The following is a 25,719-nucleotide window of genomic DNA, read 5'->3' as shown; positions in this document are numbered from 1 at the left end:
GGGATATTACCACGTGACCTTGTTGGTATGTCACATGTCAGCTGTTCCTCAGCTGATCGGAAGTGCAATCGATAGCTGCTTGTTTGCTCAAACCTGTCACGAAAAGCCATGGCTGAGGCCATAGCAGACACGAGAAGGCTTTATACTAAACCACAAAACCTGAACGACGCGTATGGGCCACCGAGTAACTTTCTTGAGATTGATGTTTCCAACCCCGAGACGGTTGGCGTCGGTCGGAACAGGTTCACGACATACGAGATCAGACTGAAGGTGAGCAGCCGAGGCTGGCCTGAACAGACATCAAACGCTCAGACACACTGATCTGGTCTTACTGAAGCTTAAATACACTCTTAATGGGATTAAAACTATTGCTAATAGTATAGATCATAGTGTAGCCAAGCTCACATTAGTTGTAAACAATGCGTCCAAGTATAACTTTGTAAAACTTAATGGCTTGTTAAATATTTGTATGACAGTTTAACTATTCAGCTTTGTTTTGATTATGATTATGATTCAGCAAAGCATTGAGCACAATCTCATGTTTATCAAACCCACATAACTTTCTTTTTTCAGTGGAACAAAAAAGGAGATGTGACTGAAGTTGTCATTGTGCACAGTTCACTTTCTTTGTATGGAAATCAGATTCATCAGATGTGTTACTGAAGCTGGCAGTTGTTAACATTCTGCCAAACATTTCTCTTCTTTTGTGTTGTCTTAATAAGAATGAATACATGTTTGGAATAAAATGTGAATCAAGACCGATTATTCAGTTTTTGGTGAAATACCCCCTTAATTTTTCCTTTTGGCATTGACCTAAATATAAAGCCTGACTATTTAATGATCAGCTAAGTAAGTTGTGCAGTCAAGAACAGTTTAGTTGGTATGTGTCTAATTGGAATAAGAGAGTTTCAAGCTATTTTCATTTAGATCTCAAGCATGTAGTCTGTGTGACCACACCCCTTTGTGTAAGCCCAAGATAATGGTGGTTATAATGATAATGATGAACCTGGTTCGGTTCTTTATCAAATGTAAGACCTTTCAGTTTGCTAGTTAAAATGCTTTAATTTAAATGTATTTTCCTCGTTCTTGTACTCATATGTACCCAAGTTAAGCTGAATTGATCTTACGCATGTTTCAGTAAGTTGTCTCATGATCAAATTCTTCTGAACTCGCTGTGTAGGTTATGGTTATTGCAACAGCGAGTTTCCCCACACACTTGCACATTCCTCATTCCTGAGAAATGAATCAGCTTACCCATATTTGTGCGAACAAAATGCATACCTTGATTTGTTGGCCAAATTATTCTGAATGTTAGAGGAAGTTTTGAACCGTGAGACACACATGGCTGCCATCTGCTTTGCATATGTGTGTTTGTGCGCTGTTATGCATGGAATTGAACTTACACCTGATAGAATGACTGACTGGCCAAATAACATGCAAACCTCCCAGATTCCCTTGGTAAAAAGGGAAAGTTATGGTACATGTAATTAGGATTAGTTAGGTATCCAAGGACAGCTAAACTTGCAAATGATGAATGTTAATTTATCCTTCAGTGAAATGTCACCAAAGTTAACATTATTAACCTTGTAAACCCTGACATAATAAATAACAATACAAATATATATTTATTAAAAATGGAAAAGTTTATTAGTATGATGGTAGATCATGTGTTAATAAAAGAGAAAGACAGAGCTCATACTCAAGAAGGAAAAAAAAGTCTTTGTATCCAGATGCCCAGACTGAGCAATGATGCAATTTAATGCAGTTGCTAATATTAATATGGCTAATAATTAAGATGGAATTCTGATAGTGTACAATGTCTATCAATGAGATCATTATTAACGCTTTAGCAGACTACTTACAAACTTCTAGCGTTGAACTTACACCTGAATATATATATATATATATATATATATATATATATATATATATATATATATACACACACATATAATTCGCTTTCTGTTTTGCATTACTTCAAATTACTTGTATTTCTTTTTTAAATTACTTCAAATGCATGAGAAACAAATCATCAGATAGGCCAAATCAAACTCAAGCTGACTCGTGTCATTATTTTATTATTATTATTATTATATTGTTGTTTATATTGTTATATTGTTTATATTTTTTGCCCCTGAAAAGCAGTGGACATGGTTACGTTATCACTTTTCAGGGCTCCAGACGAACTATTTTTACTAGGAGCACTGACTGAAATTTTTAAGGAGCACAAACAGAAACTTTAGGAGCACACCTTAAATCAGCCTGCAATGCAATCATTCACATATTTTCCCCATTTTAACTGTATTACTGACCAATGTTTTGATAATAAATAGACTTAGCCTCTTAACCTTGGCAAAACATGCTGTTGGAAGTCGTGGCCTAGTGGTTAGAGAGTTTGACTCCTAACCCTAGGGTTGTGTGTTCGTGTCTCGGGCCGGCAATACCACGACTGAGGTGCCCTTGAGCAAGGCACCGAACCCCCAACTGCTCCCCGGGCGCCACAACATAAATGGCTGCCCACTGCTCTGGGTGAGTGTTCACAGTTTGTGTGTGTGTTCACTGCTCTGTGTGTGCGCACTTTGGATGGGTTAAATGCAGAGCACGAATTCTGAGTATGGGTCACCATACTTGGCTTCATGTCATGTCACATTTTAGGAAAAAAATTGTGTTTCTTCATGTCATTACATTTAGAGCATTATAAAATAAAAAATGTATACATTTATATTTCATTTATAAGTTATGCTATGTCCTTGGTTGAGGACAGTGGGACTCAATTAAAAAAAATAAAAAGACATGAATGAACATGCATAGGCAAAAACAATAGATTTTTTTTAAAATTACCAATACATTTTTATTTTTTAGGACTTTTTTATTTTTTATTAAACTTTGTTTAAAGATAATCTTAGTAATAAATATTTTATAGGAATATTGAAATATAATTTATTTCCCTATTCATTTGTTGTGTCTCCCAAAATGCGTAATAAACATGCTCATCTTTGAACTGATCGCAAATGGTTGATGTTTCTCAAATTGCAGAAATCACCAGTTGTTGCAAATCAGTGTGAACATCTTTTTAGCAAGATACATGGCCTAGTTAGAAGTCTTCTTAGTGGTTTACATTAGTAAACAAAAGATTCCACTGACTATTGTTCACTTGTGCAAGGTACTCGCCATCCCTGCAGCTTAACATTGCAACATTAGTTAAAAGTTGTGGAAGCAAATTTCTCAGTTGTTATTTGGTCTACATTCTATTCTATTCTTCTTGACACATCTGTAACAGTTAGGTCCTCTTTCCTTCAGAAGTTTTGATGAAAGATGAAATTTTCATCAGACTCAGGTTTTATTGTGGAAACTCTTCCCATCTAATTCACTTTTTCTTCCGTAAATAGCCCAAATTCTCCTTTGAAATTCAATACTTTTAAATTTTAAGTGCTCGCCTAAGGAGGTGGAGACGCAGATAAGACATTGTCAAAACCTCTCACTGTGTTCTAAGCAGTCATTTTCACAACTGATGCGTTGTGACAGGTGTTGTTGTGTCTGCTAATAGGCCACTGTCTTCCCAGCTTTCCTATAGTATTTTTAGCTTTCTCCTACCCACAGAGCGAGCCACCGCCTCCCATTAGCCTAAATCTAAAGCTACTGTACTTGATCAGCGTATAATAATTAGCATATGCGTGTAATCAAGATTATTGTGTGTCTCTGAGTCGGCGGTGACCCTGCTTTGCATAAGGGAACACCCCACACATACCTCTCACGCTATCGCTCTCTCGCTCTAGCCCTCAAGACCGAGAGAAAGAGCGGAGCTGTCAACTTTTGATTTGCTTCTGAAGTAGCCCAATTGCAACAATGAGAGGAGATAAAGAGATTCTGTTTGTATTTGTCATAGTAACACTGCCTGTGTTGATTACATGCTTTTGCGTGCCAAGGGCAGCATCTTTCTTTGACGCTCTTCCGCACCATCCATGCACGCTTTCTCTCTTTCGCTCGGTGGCCAACCATTATCCTTTCCATCGTCATATCCCACATCCCACAGATGATCCTGCCATGGTAAGTGAGAGAAAGAAGCCAAGCCATATTTGTGTGTGTGTGTGTGTGTGTCTTGGAGAGGGAATGAGAAGCTTCTTAATCCCTTCTTTTAAAGTGGAACGTGTGAATGACTATGGGGGTGCAGACCTCGTCTTAACCCCTGCCAAACCCACCCCCCACTGGATGGCACAAAACATGCCCATCCCCCATCACCTGCTCCTCTGGTCTCATCTTGGGATGGGCATATCTCTAGTGACGGATTCTTAAAGTTCGGTTGTCTTTTGTTCACCTGTAACTTAAAGGTAGAATTTATTTACGCTCATACCATTCCAAACTGACAGAATGGAACAACAAGTGAATATTTTCAACATAATGAATCAGGAACATGGCATGTTCACATGAGCAGAGTCCGATGTGTGAGTACAATCTTTGTCATCAATCAGTTCAGTTCACAAAACCAAAACTGAATGATTTGTTTGTGAACTGACTGACTCCCCATTTGCTGAAGCTAGCCTAAATTTAGTCTGTTCTTATCAAGCTACCACATGACTTCAAAAGACCACAAGAAAAAATGTACCACAAGTGTTGCATCATGCACCACATTTATAATACTTTCATTGTGCTTTTGCATCCTCTTTGATGCCTGAAAGCCTCCGTTCCCATTCATTGTAGGTGTAAAGGAAAGTGCGAACAGTACATTTCTTCAGAATTCGTTCTTTTGTGTTTTGCTAAAGAAAGAAAGTCAAGCAGGATTGGAACGACATTAAGGTGAGTAAGTGATAACACAATGTATATTTTTTGGGAGACTTGCCCCTTTAGCATAGTTTAATGCAATAACTTAAAGCAGGTATGCATCTGTTACCGTCATGTTTGATCAATTTAATGCATCATTTATCAAACTTGTCAGATGTGTTTACAGTGCATAAACTCCATGAAATTAGCCCCAATGCTGGAAAAAGAAATTTCTATAAATTTTTGACAAAAAAATAAATAGTAAAAATAAGATCTAATTCAGCCAATAGTTTTCTTGCCACGAAAATAGCCACAGAAGCTAACATGGCATTAAACACAAACAAATCAAGCGAAACAGTAAAGACATTTATATCATCCAAATTTTTTTTTTTACTGTCTGTTCATTGCAAAATCCTGAAATGTGGCACATTTTCCACAAAAATATTAAGCAGCACAGCTGAATTTTTTTTACATGAATGATAATAGAAAAATGTTTTTGAGCAACAAATCAATATATTAGAATGATTTCTGAAGGATCGTGTGAAACTGAAGATGATTATTACAAAAATTGTAATAATATTCCACAATATTATTTTAATTGCTTTTTTTTCAGATAAATTAAGCTTTGGTAAGCATTAGAGAAACCCAAAGTTTTGAAAGGTAGTGTAGCTTCTCTGTTATGAATCAATTTGGTTTCTGCCTGATTTTCCAATTGGTCATATGTTTGCTCACGAGGCAGTTCAGTTCGAGAACAGTTGCTTTATATCATAAATGGAAAGCAGCTTAAAGTAATAAGAAAACTGAATATTGACAACTTTAATCTTTTATTTTATGGATTATGCAACTTTGTAACTGTGACTTGGTCTTAGAATAGGTCAGTGTTATTGGGTTTTGAACTCACATTCACATGACAGCAGAACGTAAGCATGGACTCATAAATAACGATAGAAGTTCTGTTTGTTGACTTCAGTTCATATAATTTATATCAGATGCATATTTTGACCGTCTAACCATGTCATTAACTTTGTTTTGTGGCCACCTTGTTTACAGTTCAAAAGTTGAGCGACATGAGTCCACTGACTCTGCACAAAAGCCACCAGACAGAGGATTTGTGATTCAATGTTGTTTACAGACAGGAGAATCCTCAGCCCCCCTTCTGCATTTTTGTATACAATGCTCTCTTTCCCTACCCATCTTTCACTCCCTTTCTCCACTGTTCACCTCCTCCTCCTCTTCATCCCCATTTTTAATTCTCTTTTCCAATTTCCAAAAAGCCCTCTCTCTCACTCTCCCTTTCTACCATTACTAAAAATGGCTTGCTTGCCTGGTTGTCAGTCCCAGTCAAGTGTAATCCAAAGTCTACAGCATCCTCCCCGACAACTATTTTAATGGTAATGGGCAGCATATTGTATCAAGGGTACCATATCCTACTTGAGATGACAGTATCAAAAGTGGGAGTTGATGCTATGGGAACAAAGACAGGGGGCAGCTTTTTGCCAGAGTGAGGGTGTTGGGCGGGTGTGTTTTGCGTGCATGTGTGAGAGAGAGAGAGCGACTTGTGTGTAAAACGCGGAGGGGGATGATGGTGGGGCGCGAGTGCTCTCATTGTCCCTCTGTCCTCTTCTCTTTGGAGCTATGATGCGATGAGATGGCATTGTGCTTCCATTTTTGCTACTTTTATTTTGAAAAAGAGAGAGCAGGGCGGAGAGATGAAATGCTCGCTCTTAAACTTGACTTGATCCGACTCGCTAAAAGCTAATGCATAGCCAGCGCAGAGCCCTTACGCAGGGTGAGGTGACCTCTCTCGGCTGTTTTTTCACTGCCCTCTCTCTCCTCCTAATGAGGATACACCATTGTCCCCAGCACACACATGCATCTGAAAAAGAGAAGAGAGACCGGGATTCTGCCATCTCCTCATATCGGCATAAGCCATGTGGAAGCTTTTAACAGTGCAGAAGAGTGACTAAAAGAAAGAGCGCTTTTAGTGCAGATTTCACACAATTGGCTATTTCTGGGTGTTGTGCATAAAATGGACCCGGTCTGTATAATATCTTTCTCCGACTTTTTCCTCGCTCAGTCACTCTGTCCCATTCTTTGTGGGTGGTTTTGTTTTTGTGTTTCACATTTTTAGGGCGTTTTTAAACCTAGTTTCAATCCTGATGAATGTGCCGATAACATTGAGCAAATACCTGTTGAATCTTAAAGATAGAATCTCTTGGTGAACACGGCACTGTAATTTCTTATCAAAACACACCTCTTCCTCTGGTTAATTAATATCATTCTGACCGGTGAAAGGACAATTTGCAAACATGTTACTTTTTAAAAAACGAATTTTGGTCCAGTTTGAAATTGAGCCAAACCGAGCCATGTTTCATGACAATTTAGTCCTGTTTATGTTGTTATCATTTTATTTTAAACAGCCTTCTTGCCATGTTGTGTCATAGACGTCAAGATACTTTAATGCTTTACAAGTAACATTTATCATTATTATTAATGTTGAAAACAGTGCTGCGTGTATTAAACGTGTGTAAAATTTATCATTGTGATTCAGCCACATGCTATTTGCCTATTCACACTGAATGTGAAAATGCTGCATGATATTTAATACAGCTATTGTGGTGCTAGATTTTGGACCACTGAGGTTTCACTCTGGTCAGGGCTGATGAGTGCAACCAAATAGATACTAAGAGACCCATCAAATATTGTTTTCTCAGATCATCAACTTTCAAAATTAACATGATTAACATCACATCACTCTTGGTTATCACAGTGTTATGCTTCATGTCAAGAAGGCTTTGTTTGTAGCAGGTCCTGTTAGTTGGCGTCTAGAGATAATTAAAAACAGACATCATTAAATATCCCACGGAGCTTATGGAATTAACATAAAAACCACCCAAGAGAGCATTAGAGAGACACCCATTAGAGAGTCTCTAAGCATTTGATCGTGTGACGCTGAGTCTCATTACCTGTGGGTCTAATCATGTCATACCGTTCCCCTCTCACCGTGCGCTCACAGGTATTGATGGACCTCTTGAAAAGCCCCGTCTTAGCTGCAGTGCAAGGCTGCTGTCTTAATGAATTGGGCTGTTTTCATCTGCTCATTGAGTGTTTGATGTGTAAGGGCTTCTGTCTGTGTGGTTAACTTTGGTTGCCACGGTAATCAGGCCTTTTGTTGGGCTGTTTTGTTTGCTTGTCTCAGGTTTGATTGAGATCATTAGCAGTGAGGGGAGGACAGTCAAACTCTTCAGAGTTTACATCTGCGGCTGTGTACAGTGGGACGCATCCCTCCTTTTCTCTTTATACACGTACACACATCAATACAGCACAGCTCCCTTCACAGCATTTTTGTTGAAGTGTAATTAGTGGTGCTTGCAAGCATCACCATTACTATTGCTCATACTTAAGGTGAGGGATTTAAACAAAACCCTAAGAAAATGTAGTAAACCTCAGCAATTCCTGTGGAGTTTGCACTAGGCACATGATTGATACTTCAGCCGTGCAGCTTGTTGCGTGATGTTACTTTGCTAAAAACAGATAAACAAATCACATTGACTTGCAATGAAATAGGGATACACAAGACCTTTCATCATGGTGGTGACTTTTGAATTACCACCTACCACATTTTCCTCAGAAAATGTCAAATATTTGGTATTTGTCCTTAATTTAAATTGTGCACTTCAAGTTCAAGTCTAGGGAACAGTCATGTTTTTTAAAAATGTTTTTGAAAGAAGTCAAAATATTAATCAAATTATTACAATTTAAATGTATACTTTATAAAAGCTGAATGTTTAAGCATCCGTTATTCCAGTCTTAACTGTCACATGACCCTTCAGAAACTGTTCTTATATGCTGTGTTTAGGTTCATTAAATTTTTCTCATTATCAGTTTATTTATTTATTATCAAAGCAGTTGCAAAACAGTGTTGCTTAATATTTTATTGGAAACCATGATACTTTTTTTAGTATTCTTTGATGAATAAAAAGTTCAAAAGCATTGTTTTAAACTAGAAATGTTGTAACAGTGTAAATGTGTTACATAAAGTATTTTTATTTATTAAAAAATATATTTTGTCCTAATCTTAATATACAGAAACCGCTTTCTAAGTAATTTTTTTTTTTTTTTTTCATTTTGTTTGAGTGGCCCAGCATGGCAACATTGATTTGACTAGTGGTATGAGTTGGTGGTGGAACTACCAGACAGGGAGCATTTTTTTTTCTTTCTGGATTTAGTCGGTCTCAGTTTGTTCTGTTTCTTCATGTGATTCCAGACAGACTGATGATGATGAGATCAGATCTATGTGTGGAGCACTGGCTGTTGTCAGACTCCACAATTTTTTTTAAATCTTGTCCCCTGCTTCACCTTGTAAACACATGACTAAAGATGTAGAGTGAAATATGAAACAGAAGCTGACCTGTTGACACCTTTGTAGGCCTGTATCATTTGCATGCGTGTGTGTGTTTTTTTAAGAAGTTTTCAAGATAAATGGGCTTCCTCCCTTGGCCTAAGAACTACTTCTGTTCAATAACTAACTAACTCTTCCTCCGGTGTGACCGTGCACCACATAATAGTCCTGAAACCATGATGTTATTGTCATGAGTGTGTGTATTAAATTACCTGTTACTGCGATCAATTGACATAGGGATTAACTTCTTTTGACCTCCTTACTTAGTGGAATGTAAACCCAGTGGTTCACCCATTCACAAACTATTAGTCAGCACCTCTGTGAGGTTGCTACTAAATGCTTCCTCGGCACTGCAGTTACCCTGCTCTCAAAGCTATTGAGTTAATCCCCGTCTTATATGACCGCGTGGGCTGAGGAAATGCCTAGATCAGAGTTACAAAAATACAGATGGTATTAGAGATCACAGAAATAGTGGTGTGAGGAGGTTACTACGAAAAAAAAAATGTAATGTGAATGTTTAGATTGGAAGTTATACAAAATATTCCTATGAATAATGCACACACACATTCAAAATGAAAATCGTCATCATTTACTCACCATCATGCTGTCCCAAACCAGTATGAATTTATTTCTTCTGTTGCTGGTAGCCATTGATTTCAATAGGAAGGAATAAAGTCAATGGCTAACATCAACTATTTAATTCTACATGGACTTTTCATTTTGAAATCTTATGACCAGCTGGATACGACTCATTTTATGTTGCTAACTTCTTTATTATTGGACATTTTCACTTCAATAACAATTTAATATATATAATACGCTAACATATATGGTTTACTGAGACATAAGAAGAAAAACATAGAAATGGGTCAAGTTAATAGAGATGGAAAACAAGCAGAACTGGAGAAAAGACTTAAAAAATAGAGGTGGGGGGAAGCTGAAGTGGTGGGTATTTCATCAATGTTTCTCATTGTGAGGAGAGATCTACACTTTCTGAAGAGACCCTCTCAAGGCTAAAAACCTGACTTGGAGCAGCTGAAGAGATGGAGGGAGAGAATGAGCGATGGAAAAAGAAAAAGGTCTTGGGGTAACTGAGGATCGATGAACATTTCAACTCTTCCTGTCCAATTAGGGCCCACATGAGACTTTGTCCCCAAAGCACACGTTCATTTATTCGTTTAACTTACTGTCTCTTCCACTGTGTATTCATCTGTTTGGAGTCTGCGTCGAGTATTGATCTATACTTTTATTCCCATCTGTGTGTTTGTTACTTACGCTGCCTTTTGCCTCTTCAGCTTCTCCTTGAACGCTGTCATCAGGCTGTTCTTTTATTTCATAAACATCTGCCTCTCCAGTGCCTCTGTTGTAGTCTCCCTGTGGGCCTTTTTGTGGACTCTACCTATTTATTTAATGCTTTACCCTAATACTGAACTTGGTTTTATTGAATTAATGATGCTGTTCAGGTACACTGTCAGTCTTAACGTGGTTTTCAAACTACTTTTATTTAAAAATGTGCACCTGTTTTGAAACGGTCTGCCTAAATCAAAAGATGGACATGATGTTTCAGATGTTTAATTTTTTTTTTACTCTTTCCAGACAAACCTCCCTATCTTCAAGCTGAAGGAGTCACGTGTCCGGAGGAGGTACAGCGACTTTGAGTGGCTGAGAGGAGAGCTGGAGAGAGAAAGCAAGGTGAAGTATTGATGAAGAATAAAGTGTTGGTCCATTTCAACTAGAACCATTTAAAAGTAATGCTTTTTCAGTTATTGGATTGGAAATTATTGTGTAGTTCATGTAATGACGTTTGAAGTGATTGTAAGAGACCTGTGATTGCATTCTGAGATGTATGTAATGTGAAGAAAGTTTTTGTATTTCAAATAGGTGGTAGTTCCTCCTCTTCCTGGAAAGGCTCTGTTCAGGCAGCTCCCATTTCGTGGGGATGATGGTATATTTGATGACTCTTTTATCGAAGAACGGCGGCAAGGCCTAGAACAGTTCCTCAACAAGTGAGTCACAAGTTCCTCCAGATACTTTGCATTTCTGTTCACCAGAAACATTCATCTTTGGCTTTTACCTTGAACCAAACAAGCAGGAAAGACCAATTCCTGTAAACCACTACAAATGTCACAAATAAGGACAGAATTAACTTAATAGTTAACATTTTTTTCCAAATGTTGTATTCTTTGTGAAGATTCTTTCATCCAAACTCAATTTGCACTGCATTCCAGGTGTATATTTAAAAAATTGTATCTATAACAGTTCACTGGCATATTAAAAGTTAAATTGTCAATATATAATGTAATATTTTTGAGTTATAAGATTTTTTTAATAATACTGCCATGTCATAATTATTCAACATTGCTGTTTTTAAATCACTTATTTGCATGGTTGGGAATAAAACAGTCTCAAATCACAATTAAGCCTTTAGAAACTCTATTAAAAACAGAATTAGCTTGAGCTGTTACACATACATACAGTTAGCCCATGTGTTGAAGTTGAGTAGCAAAAATGTCAACAGAGATCTCACAAAAACTAAAGAGAATAAATATTGTATTACTTTAGAGAGGCTAAGGCTATATGAAGATTTCCAAGACATTGAAAGTTCCTAAAGACACAGTTCTCTGCCTTATTTCTTAGCTTAAAGTGTGTTTTACCAGAAAACCTTTGAGGGTGTTGAAGAAAAAGCACAATATCATAAAATGTTTAATCAGAGCAACTGAGAAAAACCTGAAATGTACAGCCAAAGACTTGCAAGATGACCTGATGAAAGGAGGGAAACCATTTCAATGCAGAGTGAAAGAAGAACACTAGACAAGTATGGCCTTCATGTTGAGACATCTTGATGAATACCACTCTTGATCAAGAAGAACAAAAGGCCAACTTGAACTTGATAAAATTAATTTGTGTAGACCTGTGGAGCTCTGCAAGAATGTTTTATGAGGTGATGTGACCAACCTGGAACTTTTTGGACCCATAGATCAGTGGTATGTCTGCTGCAAAACAGGCAATCTCATAAGCAGGAGAACACCATCTCCATCGTCAAACTTGGATGTGTATCAGTCCTGTCCTGGGGTTTCTTTACTGTAGAAGGAAGTGGAAATCATGACTGTATGAAAGACATCATGGATTCTTTGAAAGTATCAGACCATTTTGACAAGAATTTTGATGCCTTCGGTGCAAAGACTGTAGCTGATGATCAATGGACTTTCCTGCAGGACAGTCATCCCAAAGTACACATCCAAATCTACTACTTCTTGGTTCAGGGATCAGTCATAGAATGTTCTTGAGTGACCTGTTCAGTCTCCAGGCTTAATTCTCATTGCAAATATCTGGTTGAATTTGAAGAAAGCAGTGGCAATGTGAAAACCAAAGATTATCAGTGACCTGGAAGCTATTAAAGGCGAGGATTGGGCCAAGACTGTAGTATAGAGTTTTAAAGAATTTTAAAGAATAAAAGATTATGCGCAAAGGGGGTTGAATAATTTTGAACATTAATGTTTAGAGCCAATTAGAATTTTATCATGATTCATCAATGTTCCATTCTCAGAACCACTCAAAAGTGCATAAACAAACTTTCTCTAATACTTTACTGATGCCTTATTTGAATTGATTTCATAAAATGTTGTTCTCCGCAGCGAAATGTCTTGCAGGTCAAGGGGGTTGAATTATTTTGATTGCAACTGTAAAAAGCCAAAATATGAACAAAATAGCATGTCAAAAAGAATATCTTCCCTGGTCATCCTAATAACTTTTAATTCAAAACATTCAAAACTATGGAGGACAAGATATTACTTAGTATAAATAAAAAAATACATGTAAAACATAAATAAATAATTAAATGCTGAAATAAATGCAGATATGCATGAAGTAATGAATGAATAATTTTGTCAAAAGTGTCATTTTTAACTGTGCAAATTTTTTTTTTAACCATTTGTGTTATACTACATTTATTTTTGTTTTTTACATTTATTTATGCATTTGTATATTTCTTTATTTCTGTGTCCGTATGTTAATAAGGTAGGCAATCCTAACCTCTCTCAATACAGGATTGGTCAATTAGGCAAACCGGTCATAACCCAAGCCTTAATTACACAACGATGAATGAAACTGCATGAAGAGAATGAATAATATAGGAATAATCTAATAATAATCTTTTAATGTACAAGATAATTTGATTAGCTGTGCTGATAATATACACTTGTTGCTGTAAAAATCTGGTCCATTGGAGTCCAGGAGGTTAGGACCGCCTAACTTATAAACATACAGACACAGAAATAAATAAATGTAGCAATGCATAAATAAATGTAAAAATAAATTAATGTAGAAAATACATAAATGTTGAAATCAATTTAGTATAGCACAAATGGTATAAAAATTACACAATTATAAATGACACTTTTGACAATTGTTTTTATTTATTCATGCATATCTGCGTTTATTTCAGCATTTAATTATTTATTTCTTCATTTATTTATGTATTTCTACATTTATTTCAGCATTTTATTTATTTATTTATACTTAAGTCATTTCTCATTTCATATATATATATATATATATATATATATATATATATATATACACACACACACATATACGTATACATATACATATACACACACACACAATAGTCAGCATTTGAAGTGGATCCCACACACACACACAATAGTCAGCATTTGAAGTGGATCCCACTTCAAATTCTGACTACTGTTTGTGTGTGTGTGTGTGTGTGTGTGTGTGTGTGTGTGTGTGTGTGTGTGTGTGTATATGTATACGTATATGTGTGTGTGTGTACAGTGTGTGTGTATGTATGTATAAAGAAGACTGAAGTGTAAAATTTGCCATGCAGGAAGAAAAAAAAATATATTTTTAATAAAATATAAATATTTTAATGAAAAAAGAGGGTACACAGCAAAGGTGCTAATATTAATGGAGGATACTTTATGTACCCATAATGCATTGTAAAAATGTCAGTTATTAAAAATTTTCCCTTGCGATTTTATTCTTAAGTATCTCAATTGTATGATATGACAAATTTGACATAGTCCTCTATTGCGTGTCCTTCCTCTTCTTTTAGCCCTGGCACATCTGAACTGTTTTTATAAAGAAGACTGAAGCGGTTATCATCATTACAATAGTTTTTCCTCTTTCTGTTAATTTTGAGTTTTTGGGTTAAGGTACTTCAGTAAAACAGAAAAACAGACACTTGCCAGCCTTTGTGTCATTTGACGTCTTCTCTCACACTTTTTTTCCTTCTCTCATAATTACCTACAGAATGATCAAAACTGATGAGAGGCCGCAAGTGCACCAGCTTTACTTTTTACATTTGTTTTATTTTTGATGTGTAATTTATGATAATTGCAAGTGAAATTACAGGCGTGCATACCTTTTCCCTACAAGATGTTGTGTGCACTCCTGCTTATTTTTGATCCGAGGTGCCGTTCCCCCGCCGACTGAGACAATAAAAGTTACAGTTCGATTGTAATTATTTGCTGTGATTGCAGACTTTGCCATTATCTTTGTTTCATGTGCAAATGCGCCAGCTCTACCTGTTTGAATTTTAATACGAGACAAACAGCTGTAAATTAGGTTTGAAGAAAGAAAGAAAGGATATGGAGGTAATTAAGATTAGATTTTTTTCCTGAATTAAATGTCATTGTTCACTACTAATAGCACCTGGAGAAGGGGGCTGCATTCCCATCATACTTCTAGATTATGTGTGAGTGGATCTGTACAGCATGTCTTTACATTCGCCTGAATGATCCTCCGTCATCTTGACTTGTAACATCGTGAGCATCGTGTAATTTTAGAGGTGTGAGGGTCCTTTTTTTATTCCACTGGAAGCTGGAATAGATTGAATGGTAAAATAATGAGTTTAATTAGCATGATGGCTCAGTCTACTGTTTTTAAAGATATGCGTAATTAAATTTTGATATTATTGTTCTGAAAATCAAGCTAGATGATTTATGATCTGAAGAAGAATGCTGCAGAATGTCACAGGCTCCTAATAATATCTAAGAGTTGTAACTTGATTAGGGTCAAAGTTGATTCCGCCTCCTCTCTTTCTCTCTCTCTCTCTCTCTCTCCTGCTTTGCAGTGTGTGTCCTTGCATAATATTTTTATGGTGGCTAATATGCATTTTTTTGGTCTGGTTTTTCCAGAGTGGCTGGTCATCCGTTGGCCCAAAATGAGCGCTGCCTGCACATGTTTCTACAGGAGGAGTCAGTGGATAAAAACTACACCCCTTCCAAAATTAGACAAGCCTGAACCGGTCTGGACTGTATACACACACACACACACACACACACACACACACACACACACACACACAAAACATGGCCCACAAGCAATAAGAAAGGTTTGAATCATTCTTAACAGCAACAGAATCTTAGCATGAACCATAGGGTGTCCAAAACATTTACAAAATAATTGAAAAAGTTCTCTAGCGTTGTGTCCCTTCACTTCTCCAAAAGTACTCTTTTGATCTCTGCTTATAGCTTGTTTCAGTCTTTTTGTTCTGATTTATAAATCTATAATGTTAATATTACCACTTTAAGTCTGATCAAATACATTCTTATGTGTAATTCATTGTGGTTAACATTATTTACGGTAGTTTTATCTGAGAGCACCACTAATTACGTATTCGTACAAGATCAATGAAACGAACCAAATAACTATATCAGAATTATGCAAGCACTATATTATCACACACATCGGCTTCCCTGTGTTATTGCTACTACCTACTTGTGTTGCTTTTAATGCTGAAGAACACGTACAGCAGCTCACCGTGCAGGATGCACTTAATTGGGAACCTCCTTGATACATGGTGGTTTATCATGTGCTGTGTGCCCCACTTAGCTGCAGACAAGCCAGTTTTTACTGTGTAATGGCAGTACACAGAAACACAGAGAGTGCTGCCTACAATGCATGTTTCCAGATTTGTATACTGCTGTGCCATTGCTTTGTTTATGAGAATTTTCCAATAAAAATGGATCAAACACATGCATGTATGGTGTGGTTTGTAAAACTAAAGCGTCTCTGTTTGCTTCCGCTGAAATATCTAAGAGCGATCCTAGCTGTAGTGGTTGTAGACATTTAGTCTGCCTTAAAAGCTTTTTCTTCTTGACTATCAGGAGTTTAATTCAGAGGAAATACATTTTGTTAACTGGAGGGCAAGTATTAGTATTTTATGTGCAGGAATTATCAAAATGAACAGTGAAATTAATTCTTCCAGGTGTTGTTTATCCACAGCACATGAGTTATCGCTCATTTGTTCAATGCTAGATGCTTTATTTAAGTGACTAAAAATGTCACGGTACCAAGATAAGAAAATTAGGGGGATTTTTATTTACTTATAAACATACGCATCTAAATCAGAATGCATTTAGTCTAGAGTGTTTTTATTGATCTGCTAAGACTGAGGCAGGTGGCTCTGAAAGGGAGAAAATAGATTAATTAGGAATGGTTTCTCAGAATAGAAAAAGGACTGGAGGAAACAATGAGAAGTCATAGGTCCTGGATGCTCAGATTCAGTGGAATCTTAAAGAACACAGGCAATACTAGATTGTGAAGGTCAATTCCTCCTCAAATGTCCTTCAGAAACAGCAGAGTAGAAGAAACTTTTCATTGTAAGAATATTTTGGGGTCAAAATTGATTCAATTATTAACAATAACTGTTTCTTCAAATAAGGGTCAAATAAGGGTCATTAGTTTTGTGTGGGTACTTACAATGTATTTACAATGTATTTTTAATGAAACCATGACAAAAGTGAGCACTCGCTTAATTTATACTTTTTGGAAAGCATATATGAACTATATATTAAAAACATAGGATGTGTATGCTATTGGGAAACAGGTGCATTTTTGTATTGTTCCTAAATTGCTGTACAAGACACTGCAATTACAGGCCTACATTCAACCTTTTGTTATTAAGTCTAGCATTGTCTCATATTTTTTGTTTGTTATTCTGTTTCCAGCATGACGGATTGTGCCTAAATTACTTTTGACGGAATTCAAATGTTGTTGAGTCAGTATGTGCAACAATGCTGTATAAGGTAAAGAGAAGGGCACAGCCGCTTGGCTCATGTAACCTTGGAGTTCATTTCACGTCAGAGCAGCCCATTAAAAAGGAACTAGGATAAATTGGATTGAAAGTTGTCATCGCAATCATGTTTCTTTCTATTGTATCCTCTCTATCAAAAAATGAAGATAAAAAATGCAATTTGGGCAAAGCCCTTGATTTGTGAAAGAGTGCTTGAAACCCTGAGCCGTGCTAGGCACAGCAACTTCACTCAAGGTCCAGGGTATTGTATCGGCGATGGTTCAATATGCACTTACGTGCAGACGTGAACCTCTCTGTCCCTGTTTATTACCCCGTTTAGGGTGCAATGGACCTTTTGCTGCTTGTAGAAGGAAGCCTTAGAAATCCAGAAAGCAAATGGAGACATGCATTTGACAGTCGTTGAAGGACCAGGTGATCAATATTCAATATTTATTCTAATATCTTAAACAACTTTCACAAAAATTATCACTGTACAACGAGAAATGTATTTACAAACTACAAAAGCAAATCCAAGTGCTGATCCTGGTGCCTCTTTTCCAGGGTTAGTAGCTAGTCAAACAGGTTTGAAATGGGGACCTCTGACATGGGCCACAGATTGAGCAGAAACAACTTTTTAAACCTCAATAAAATTGTTTTCCAAGTGGGCGCACAGAAAACTCACAATGCCAACAGATCTGTTTCCATAGGATTTCGAATGCCCTGCCTGTGAACCCCAATCCTCTGTTAAGGTCCGGGGTGTGGGTGCTGTGGCCTCCCAGTCACCTCAATAGGTAATTATGTGATGCATCAAGTCAATAATGCTCAGTCCTGCTGCCTTCCTGCAGTGTTTAATTCCAACATTTCAGTGTACATTTCAAGTAAACCTGATTAGTTGGTTCAAGTGTTTTGATTAAAGTTGGAGCTTCTGCTAGAAGGTAAAACAGGAATGAACTTGCTTTTCAGTTCTGACTCATGGACCTTTGGTTTTCAGCACTATGTCAAAGGGACAGCGACCTACTTCCCTGCAACATACCTCATGGTTTCTTTTTTATTTTATTTTTTTTATTTTTTTTTTGGTTTTCTTCGAAGTTCTTGTGAACAAATGAATGATACCTGTGCTGAAATCAAAACAGCATTGGTAGTATTAAGGTAGTTGGTCAGCTGGACACAATAAAACATTCCGTTTTGAAATGAATGATTGTACATAACCTCACAGACACTCCATTCAAATATATGACTATGAACTAAGATAATTTTGTATTTGAATCTTGATAGAACAAGAACAGATTAAGCTTGTTAAGTTACTTCCATAAACGAACTTAAATAGATTAAAAGTAAATCAATTAGAAAATTACTGGTTAAACGTTCATTTATCTTTCTAAGCAGTAAGCTCAACTTGTAGAGATTCAGTCTTTTGTTTGTTTTATAGTTTCCCTGCGTAATAATATCTTGACATTGGTAGAGCTTTGTTCTCCAAACAAGTGCGTGAAGTATCACGTTAGGGTGTCTGGTATCATCCACGGCGTCCATGCGAATGCCAAGGTCAAAGATACATCTTGATTTCTTTTCTCTGTCTCTCAGTAGCTCATATATCACTGGATTTGTACATGTCGGAGAGCAGTCGTGTGATGGGCACGTTTCCGATGGTCTTTTTGAAGAACACCTCTTCAATGGTGGATGGACCAACTGAACGTAGAGCAGGCAAGAGCAACAGCAGTTTCCCAAAGCGACACGGCTGAGTGGGGTACCTGGAACGCAACAATTCGTTGTTGTTGTTTTTTTATTAACCACACACACACACAAAATGAAGTGTTCTAAATTTGCAAAATACGTATTAAATGAGCTTTTATAGATTAACCCATGTTTCAGGAAGTATTAGCTGTACCTGGTGTGGATGTAGCTGTTTAGAGTCAGCTGGGCTTCGTCCTGAAGGGCTGCAATGGCACTGGCGTTGCGAAAGCTCCTCAATTCCGACCCACTGTGCGTTGGAACTGGGGGAAAAAACAGCATGTTTCTTCAGAGCTACTGTTTGGCCAGTAGAGAAAGTTTCTACTGTCCTCGTTATAGATAATAGCTATATTTCGCTTTAATAGGTATGTTGTATTTGAATTTATTTTATCGAACCCCACCTGCTTTAAAGGTGACGATGCACTTGAGGCACGCGAACTCCGTAGCGTCCAGTCTTAACTGTCTGAAGCGCGTCACGACCTCCTGCAGGGCCTGGATCTCTGCGATGATTTTGTTTAGCCTCTGGGAATCTGTGTTCTCGGTGTTCATTCCTAAGTCGCGAGAAAACGCGAAACATTTGGTTTGTGTGGATATGACATGTGAAGTTCTCGTATTTGTACAAAACGTGGCGTCAAAATTCGAAAATCTCAGGAGTGGGTTACGAGTTGTATGGCCTATACCTGAAACAGCTAGAAGAGTGCTGGAGTCCACTGGAATGGCCCACTGCGCTATGCCCAACACGAACAGTTCCCTCCAAGCGTCTTCTAAAAGGATCAACTGCAAAAAAAAAGTTTATCAAATGACTATAAATAAAACATCTATAGCATGTGCGTTTGGTTTCATACTTAATGACATGTATATTTAGAATAATCTGTGTAAAATAAACCTATGATAATAATAATAACACCTGTTTACCTGGTCCGGTAGAGGGAGTGTTGAGAAGGCCGGAACGCTCTTGGCCCATTTAATGCTCATGAAGAGCAGGCGCGCGGCTGATTCGCACACAGACTCGGTCGCCACTTCATACAGGTACATGGGATTGCCGCTAACTTCATGCGGATACTGAAAAGTGATTTACATTGTCATAGAAACTAAACGGGGAAATTCAGCGTATGTTTTAGTGAGTTTCATATAAATCGACAACTCGTTCATTTAAACTACAGTTTTGTGAAGGAACATGTTTAGCCTACCTTCGGTGTGGGTTGGGCGAGTCCCACAATGGCCTGTCGTTCCGGTGTGCTTGTGACCGTGTTCAACTCCAGATTGTGAGGCTCCAGCTGCGTGACTGTAGTGAAAAACGGCGGCCCCGGGATAGACGTGGATGGGAAATGGGTCGACGAACCGTTCACCTCTTTATGCCCTCGGAAATACAGTGCCACCTGCTTTCGAATGGTTGAAGTCCTCGGTCCTCTCTCGTGCTGCACGGCTGTAGCGATGTAAGGATCAGTGACGTGAGAAACAAGCGTTCTCATATAGAGCAGAAATCTCTTAAAATTAGTCTGGAAACGTGTCAAATTATTTATTTGTTCTGGTTGGATTCATACATTTTACAAAAACGTTTGTAACATTTTCTATATATTTATTTTGGCCACTTGCATCTTGAAGACATAAAACAGCCTGTTTCTTTTCTACAAATATCTTGAATATAAATAAGGTACTTTAATTAGGATTAGCTACATTGACCTTTTTGATAAAAAAAAAGTTTTATTCAAATAAGTCTTATGGTCCATGGGCATCTCGATCTCTTTCTCTTTCAAATATTATTAATAAATAGGCCTATATAAGTGGCTTTGTGGCTCAAAAAAAGTCAAACATTTAGTCTGTATTTTTGTTATATCTCAAAAAAAAAATGAAGAATGCTATAAGAAACACAAATGTAGGCCTATTTACTACTTACCATCTTTATTCATATTCACTTCTAGACACTTTTTCAAGCGACAGGCGCGGCACTGATTTCTGTGTGTCTTGTCTACTGGACAGCCGCCCTGAGGAAAAAAGGAGGAAGGAGTAAGTAAATGCCGTTTCGTTTTGTTTAGCTGCAATGGCAGACAAGCAGCCTCTTGTACTACATGCTCCACTGGTCTCCACTCCACTGGTATGTGAGAATGGCAGAGTAATGACGGCTATTGACTCGCTCCCCCGCCGCACGGCCAATAGTCTCATTCCCGCCTACCGCTCTCCAAATCCACCCATTCCTGCCGGTGCGTTAGATTGGATTACACCTGTTACACTAGACGGGGCAAAGGGCCCTCAAAGGCACGGGAGGGGGCTCACTTCTGGGATAATCTTTCAATTATGAAAATCACTGGAGGTGTAATCTAGTCCTTAGACGCGCTTGCTTAGATCAAATTAGCTGAAGCTGTTATGGTTCAAACACATCACGGTAATTGATTAGTATAGCTCACCTGTGTGCCAGATTTGCAGACATAAGTTCTGTTTCTCCTTATGCTCCTCTTGAAAAATCCTGAGCAGCCATCACACGCATAAACACCGTAGTGTTTCCCAGAACTTCGGTCTCCACACACTTTACATGGAATGTCCAGAATCCGACCTGACAGAGACAGAAAAAACAGAACTGATTTAAGGGGAAAGCCACCCTGTTGGATGCTTGGGTTTTGTAAAATTAAATTATAGCCTAAGGTTTTGCAGATTTGTCTATAATAGGTTTTTTTTTATATACTATAATAGTTATAGTTAAAAAAAAAAAAAAATAATAATAAATATATATATATATATATATATATATATATATAATTTTTTTTTTTTTTTTTGCAAAGGGTGGGAGCCGATCATCCTAATTAAGGTTTAAACCTCCGAGAGGCCGTCCGAACAAAAAGTTGGGGGATCTCAAATGTATACTTGTATTCTTTCCCCGATTTGGTACATACATTTAGTTAAGTTTATGATTACAAGTTAGGCCGAGCTCATATTTCCACCTGGCGAACAAAAATCGCGATGAGGAGGTAACCATAGCAACTGGCTTCTCGTGCGCTTTCGTTCAGGTTCAATTTCTCGCGGTCCAAGAAAACAAAAGAAGGCTACTTCTATTATTAATCACTTTATGTTGGATTTACTTAAACAACTGTGTCACTACAATAAGGACACAAAATAAAAATTGTGCGCAAGATAATATTCCAACAGACTGCGCCTGATAATTTTCTAGAGAAATTCCTTGAAAGTCATTGTATAATTTGCACATCTGCCCTACAAATCGTGCTCAGTGTTGTGTTACAGGACACACCTTTAATGAGTCTGTCCATGTCCATAGGAATGTGTAAACCATAGGCCTACGTTGAGAGCGCATTAGTGGGAAGCGTCATATGCAGGACTCATAAAACAATGTTCAGTTGACGCGCACAATGGCGACATTAGGGAGAGTGTTAACTTAATGATTTCCCTATTGAGCCTCGTCTGACTGGCCTGGTCTCGACAAGCTGCCAACCCCGCTTCATAATGAAGCTCGACTACTGCTTTCTTCGCGCCGTCTATAGGCTCGCGGATTAAGGAGTGACACGGGAGAGGAGAATAATGCGCACCAGCGCGTTTCAGCGACTCAAATGAAGTGTATGCAAATGAACTTGGAGTAAATGAAAATTGTGATTTTTCTTATGTGTTTTTTTCTGTATTTAAGTCTGTCAATAGAGGTATATTTGCATGTATATGAGGGAGTCGTTTAGAGGAACGGCTATGTAATTACACTGACATATGTCCACCTGCTCATTGATTTTCCAGTGACCCGTTAAAAAGGGTAGCATGGGAATTCGGATATAGACCGGTAACGACGGAGAAGGAAAACGACTTCATGCACTGTGACTTCTTGAGACAAGAAAAGTAAGAAAAAACGATGCTGCATTTTAATGTAAAAACACGTTTCTGTTCTGTGCATGCCAGATGTTCCTCGTATAGGTCCTTTCAGAAATTATAATGGTGTTTTGTTACAGGCTTTTGGTGATGAAGAATTTCTTGTGTGCGTATATAGTCTTATTTTTAAATTTAGCAACAGTGCCAAACTTTAATGTAAATGTCTTTACAACAGTGCAGATCAATTAAATATTTAACTTCATATGATTGTATTTTGCATGACTTAAAAAGAGAACCTCTCTTGTGATAGAGGCAACTTGTTGCTTTAGTATCGGAGTCGTTTTGAAACTTGAAAATTGCTCAACAATTACATTTTTCCCCCCAGATGATAAAGCGCTTGAAGCTGGAAAGCCTGTTTTTTCAAGTTGAATTTACAAATTTTATTTTTATTAAGAATTTTTGTTTCTTTGATTTTATGCCTTTTTATGTGGTATCTAAACCCATTAACCCAGACAGCTTTTATTTCAATCAGAGCATGTTTGATAACACTCACGTACGTTGGTAAGAAACTCATATGAATTAAAGGCGGATTTGTTTTCGAGAAGGGGACACGTCTTTAACTTTCCACGGCGGGGGTCCCAGTCTGTTGCATTGTGCGCAGTAATTGTTTAAAGACATATGGCATATTTCATTACTGTAATCAGCATCAACCCTGAGACCTGTTGCAGTGGATTACGTGCAGTTGTGAGAAAATCTGAACATAATGGGCCTTCGACCACCCAAACAGTACCGCAATTTCACCACTGTAAAGCAAGTGAATAATTTATTTTATATATATATATATATATATATATATATATATATATATATATATATATATATATAATACTCGTGTGAATATGAAATATCACCTGATTTTTTTTCTTTTCTTTCATTTTACACCTGAGTCAAATAGCCTATGTAAAGTGTCGTCAAAAAGTTTTTCGGGGTAGCCATTTAAAATAATGAACTAAAAGTTTAGGCCTCAAAGAAATCAATTCACTTGTCCACCAGTGCAAATTTCATAGGTATAAAAAATTACTCTATTCTAGCATAGATTTAAAAATTATTTTAAATTTCTTATTAAGAAATCATTAATCGATGCACTTGAAAAATTGTGATTGGGTTACCTTATTTTTTATATTTGTTTGCCTTTCACTTGAATTAATTGTATTGCCTTTTTCACTTTTATTTAAAGCCACTTAACCTTTTAAATACCTCTAACACTGTTTGTGTTTTTCATTTTCAGTTAAACCTAATGTAAAAAGTCAAAAAGCGGCGCACATTTATTAATTCTTTACCACCACACCAAAAGAGTATTAAAGGCACATCACACTTAGTTTCCAGTTAGACAATTTTAAGATTTTTATCTGCAAGTGTAAAAAAAAACAATTGACAGAAAACATGTTTTCTAGATGAATTTCAGGGCACTTGCATACTTCTTACTTTGAAATTAATTGAAAGTCAAAGGAATGCCTAATAAGGAAAACTCCGCAGATCTGCTTTGATGACACATTATGCATAACGCATACCTTAGGACCACATTATGATATTTTAAAACTGTACAGGCTGGTACCTTATAATTAGAAATACATTTTTTAGAGTCTCAATGTGCACGCACCACTTATTTGCAAAGCTTAACGGGGGGATAAGACTGTCAAATCATTCTCTGCAGCGTAACAGCATCACGAAAAGCGAACTTGTGTAAGATTTGATAATTTTTTTTCTCTCGCATTTTCACATGTAAGATGTATACAAAGAATGATTGATAAGAGTGTTTTGCCTTGTTTGTTTTGGGCTGTCGTGCTACCAGTCTAAGAGGTATAGGCAACAATTTGACAGCATGTAAACATTTCGATTTGCGTTTGACAGCTCTATTGCGTCTACGTAATTTTTGTCATCTTACTTTCACTTATTTCGTAAACAAAGAGGCTGCGTTTTTGCTTCGCCATCACGCTCTTCTAACATACATATCTCGAAAGTTAAGAAAGACGATCTACTCACTGGATTTGACATTTAAAATATCCAGACAACCACTTGTTGAACCAGCAGGCTTGCTCATGTTGAATACCTCTGCTCCAAGAAAACTGCGTTGAAAAGTTACACTTTTCAGGCCCAGGGGAGTCTTAACACTTTCGACTTGGTTTTAAAAATGACATGCACAAATCTAACATCCGGTTTGCGATGGACAACTGGTCCTCTGCTTTCTGTTGGAGTTGTCTTTGATTGTGTCCAAGTCGCTCCTCTTGTTTTTCAGCAAATAGAATCCAGATTTCCTTTGACTGTTGACTGATGCGATGGATGCAGCCCCACAGACAAAATATGCCCAAATCGGTCCCTGGTTTCTCAGCGCCACGGAAACTTGGTGCAACTAATGGAAAAACCCTGGAGCTTGAGCCAGCACTGTACAACATGAGCTGGGAAATGTGTCTCAGCCCGGAGCCTTGTTGAGTGACTTTGTGATGTGTACCGTCAGATTAAAGGTTTGGTAATATGTATGAGATGTATTAGAGTAGGAGGGCGGGAGAGAGAGGGAGGGAAGGAGGGTGGGAGGAGAGCCCAACTTCCTTTGACCACTTAGCTTTTCCCTGCCTTCTGCTTCAACTCCTGCTCGCGCATGACGTCACGGGGACGGATGAAGTGATATTCCACACACCGTGAGTCAGACACTGTCAGAGGCTATTGGTGCGCTCTATAGGAATTGATTGGGATCAGCAAGGCTGTTTAAATGACCGAATCAAACGTTTGCCTTGATTAGGAACACATTTCCATCCTCAGAGAGTTCAGTGACCTAACTGATCCCAGACCGAAGTAAACAGTTTAAAGCATTCTATTTAAATAACCCTTAAAAACATGTTCACTCTTTCTTGTTGCAACGAACTTACTTTCTGTCGAGCTTCCCCGGATCCTTCCTTAGTGCGCGCGCACCTGTTGCTTTGGTAGAATGACTGCA

General features: G+C 37.6%; 2 protein-coding genes across 2 annotated transcripts; one reads left to right on the top strand and one right to left on the bottom strand.

The window, feature by feature from the left end:
* Window positions 1-32: 32 nt before the first annotated feature.
* On the top strand, window positions 33-16,189 carry snx3 (sorting nexin 3). Its single transcript, XM_059512597.1, has 5 exons — window positions 33-270; window positions 10,757-10,852; window positions 11,042-11,166; window positions 15,319-15,435; window positions 15,466-16,189. The coding sequence occupies exons 1-4, from the start codon at window positions 109-111 to the stop codon at window positions 15,422-15,424; spliced, it is 489 nt and encodes a 162-aa protein (XP_059368580.1). The 5' UTR covers window positions 33-108; the 3' UTR covers window positions 15,425-15,435; window positions 15,466-16,189.
* Window positions 16,190-17,631: 1,442 nt separating this feature from the next.
* On the bottom strand, window positions 17,632-25,290 carry nr2e1 (nuclear receptor subfamily 2, group E, member 1). The gene is made up of 9 exons (XM_059512595.1): window positions 24,771-25,290; window positions 21,332-21,477; window positions 20,824-20,911; window positions 20,117-20,352; window positions 19,842-19,988; window positions 19,607-19,703; window positions 19,328-19,477; window positions 19,084-19,189; window positions 17,632-18,946 (listed from the first exon to the last, which is right to left on the bottom strand). The coding sequence occupies exons 1-9, from the start codon at window positions 24,826-24,828 to the stop codon at window positions 18,784-18,786; spliced, it is 1,191 nt and encodes a 396-aa protein (XP_059368578.1). The 5' UTR covers window positions 24,829-25,290; the 3' UTR covers window positions 17,632-18,783.
* Window positions 25,291-25,719: the final 429 nt, after the last annotated feature.

This window comes from Carassius carassius, chromosome 27 (genome assembly GCF_963082965.1).
Source record: "Carassius carassius chromosome 27, fCarCar2.1, whole genome shotgun sequence".
Lineage (NCBI taxonomy): Eukaryota > Metazoa > Chordata > Actinopteri > Cypriniformes > Cyprinidae > Carassius > Carassius carassius.
The sequence above is the reverse complement of the archived record's forward strand: the minus strand, read 5'-3'. Positions and strand labels throughout refer to the sequence as shown.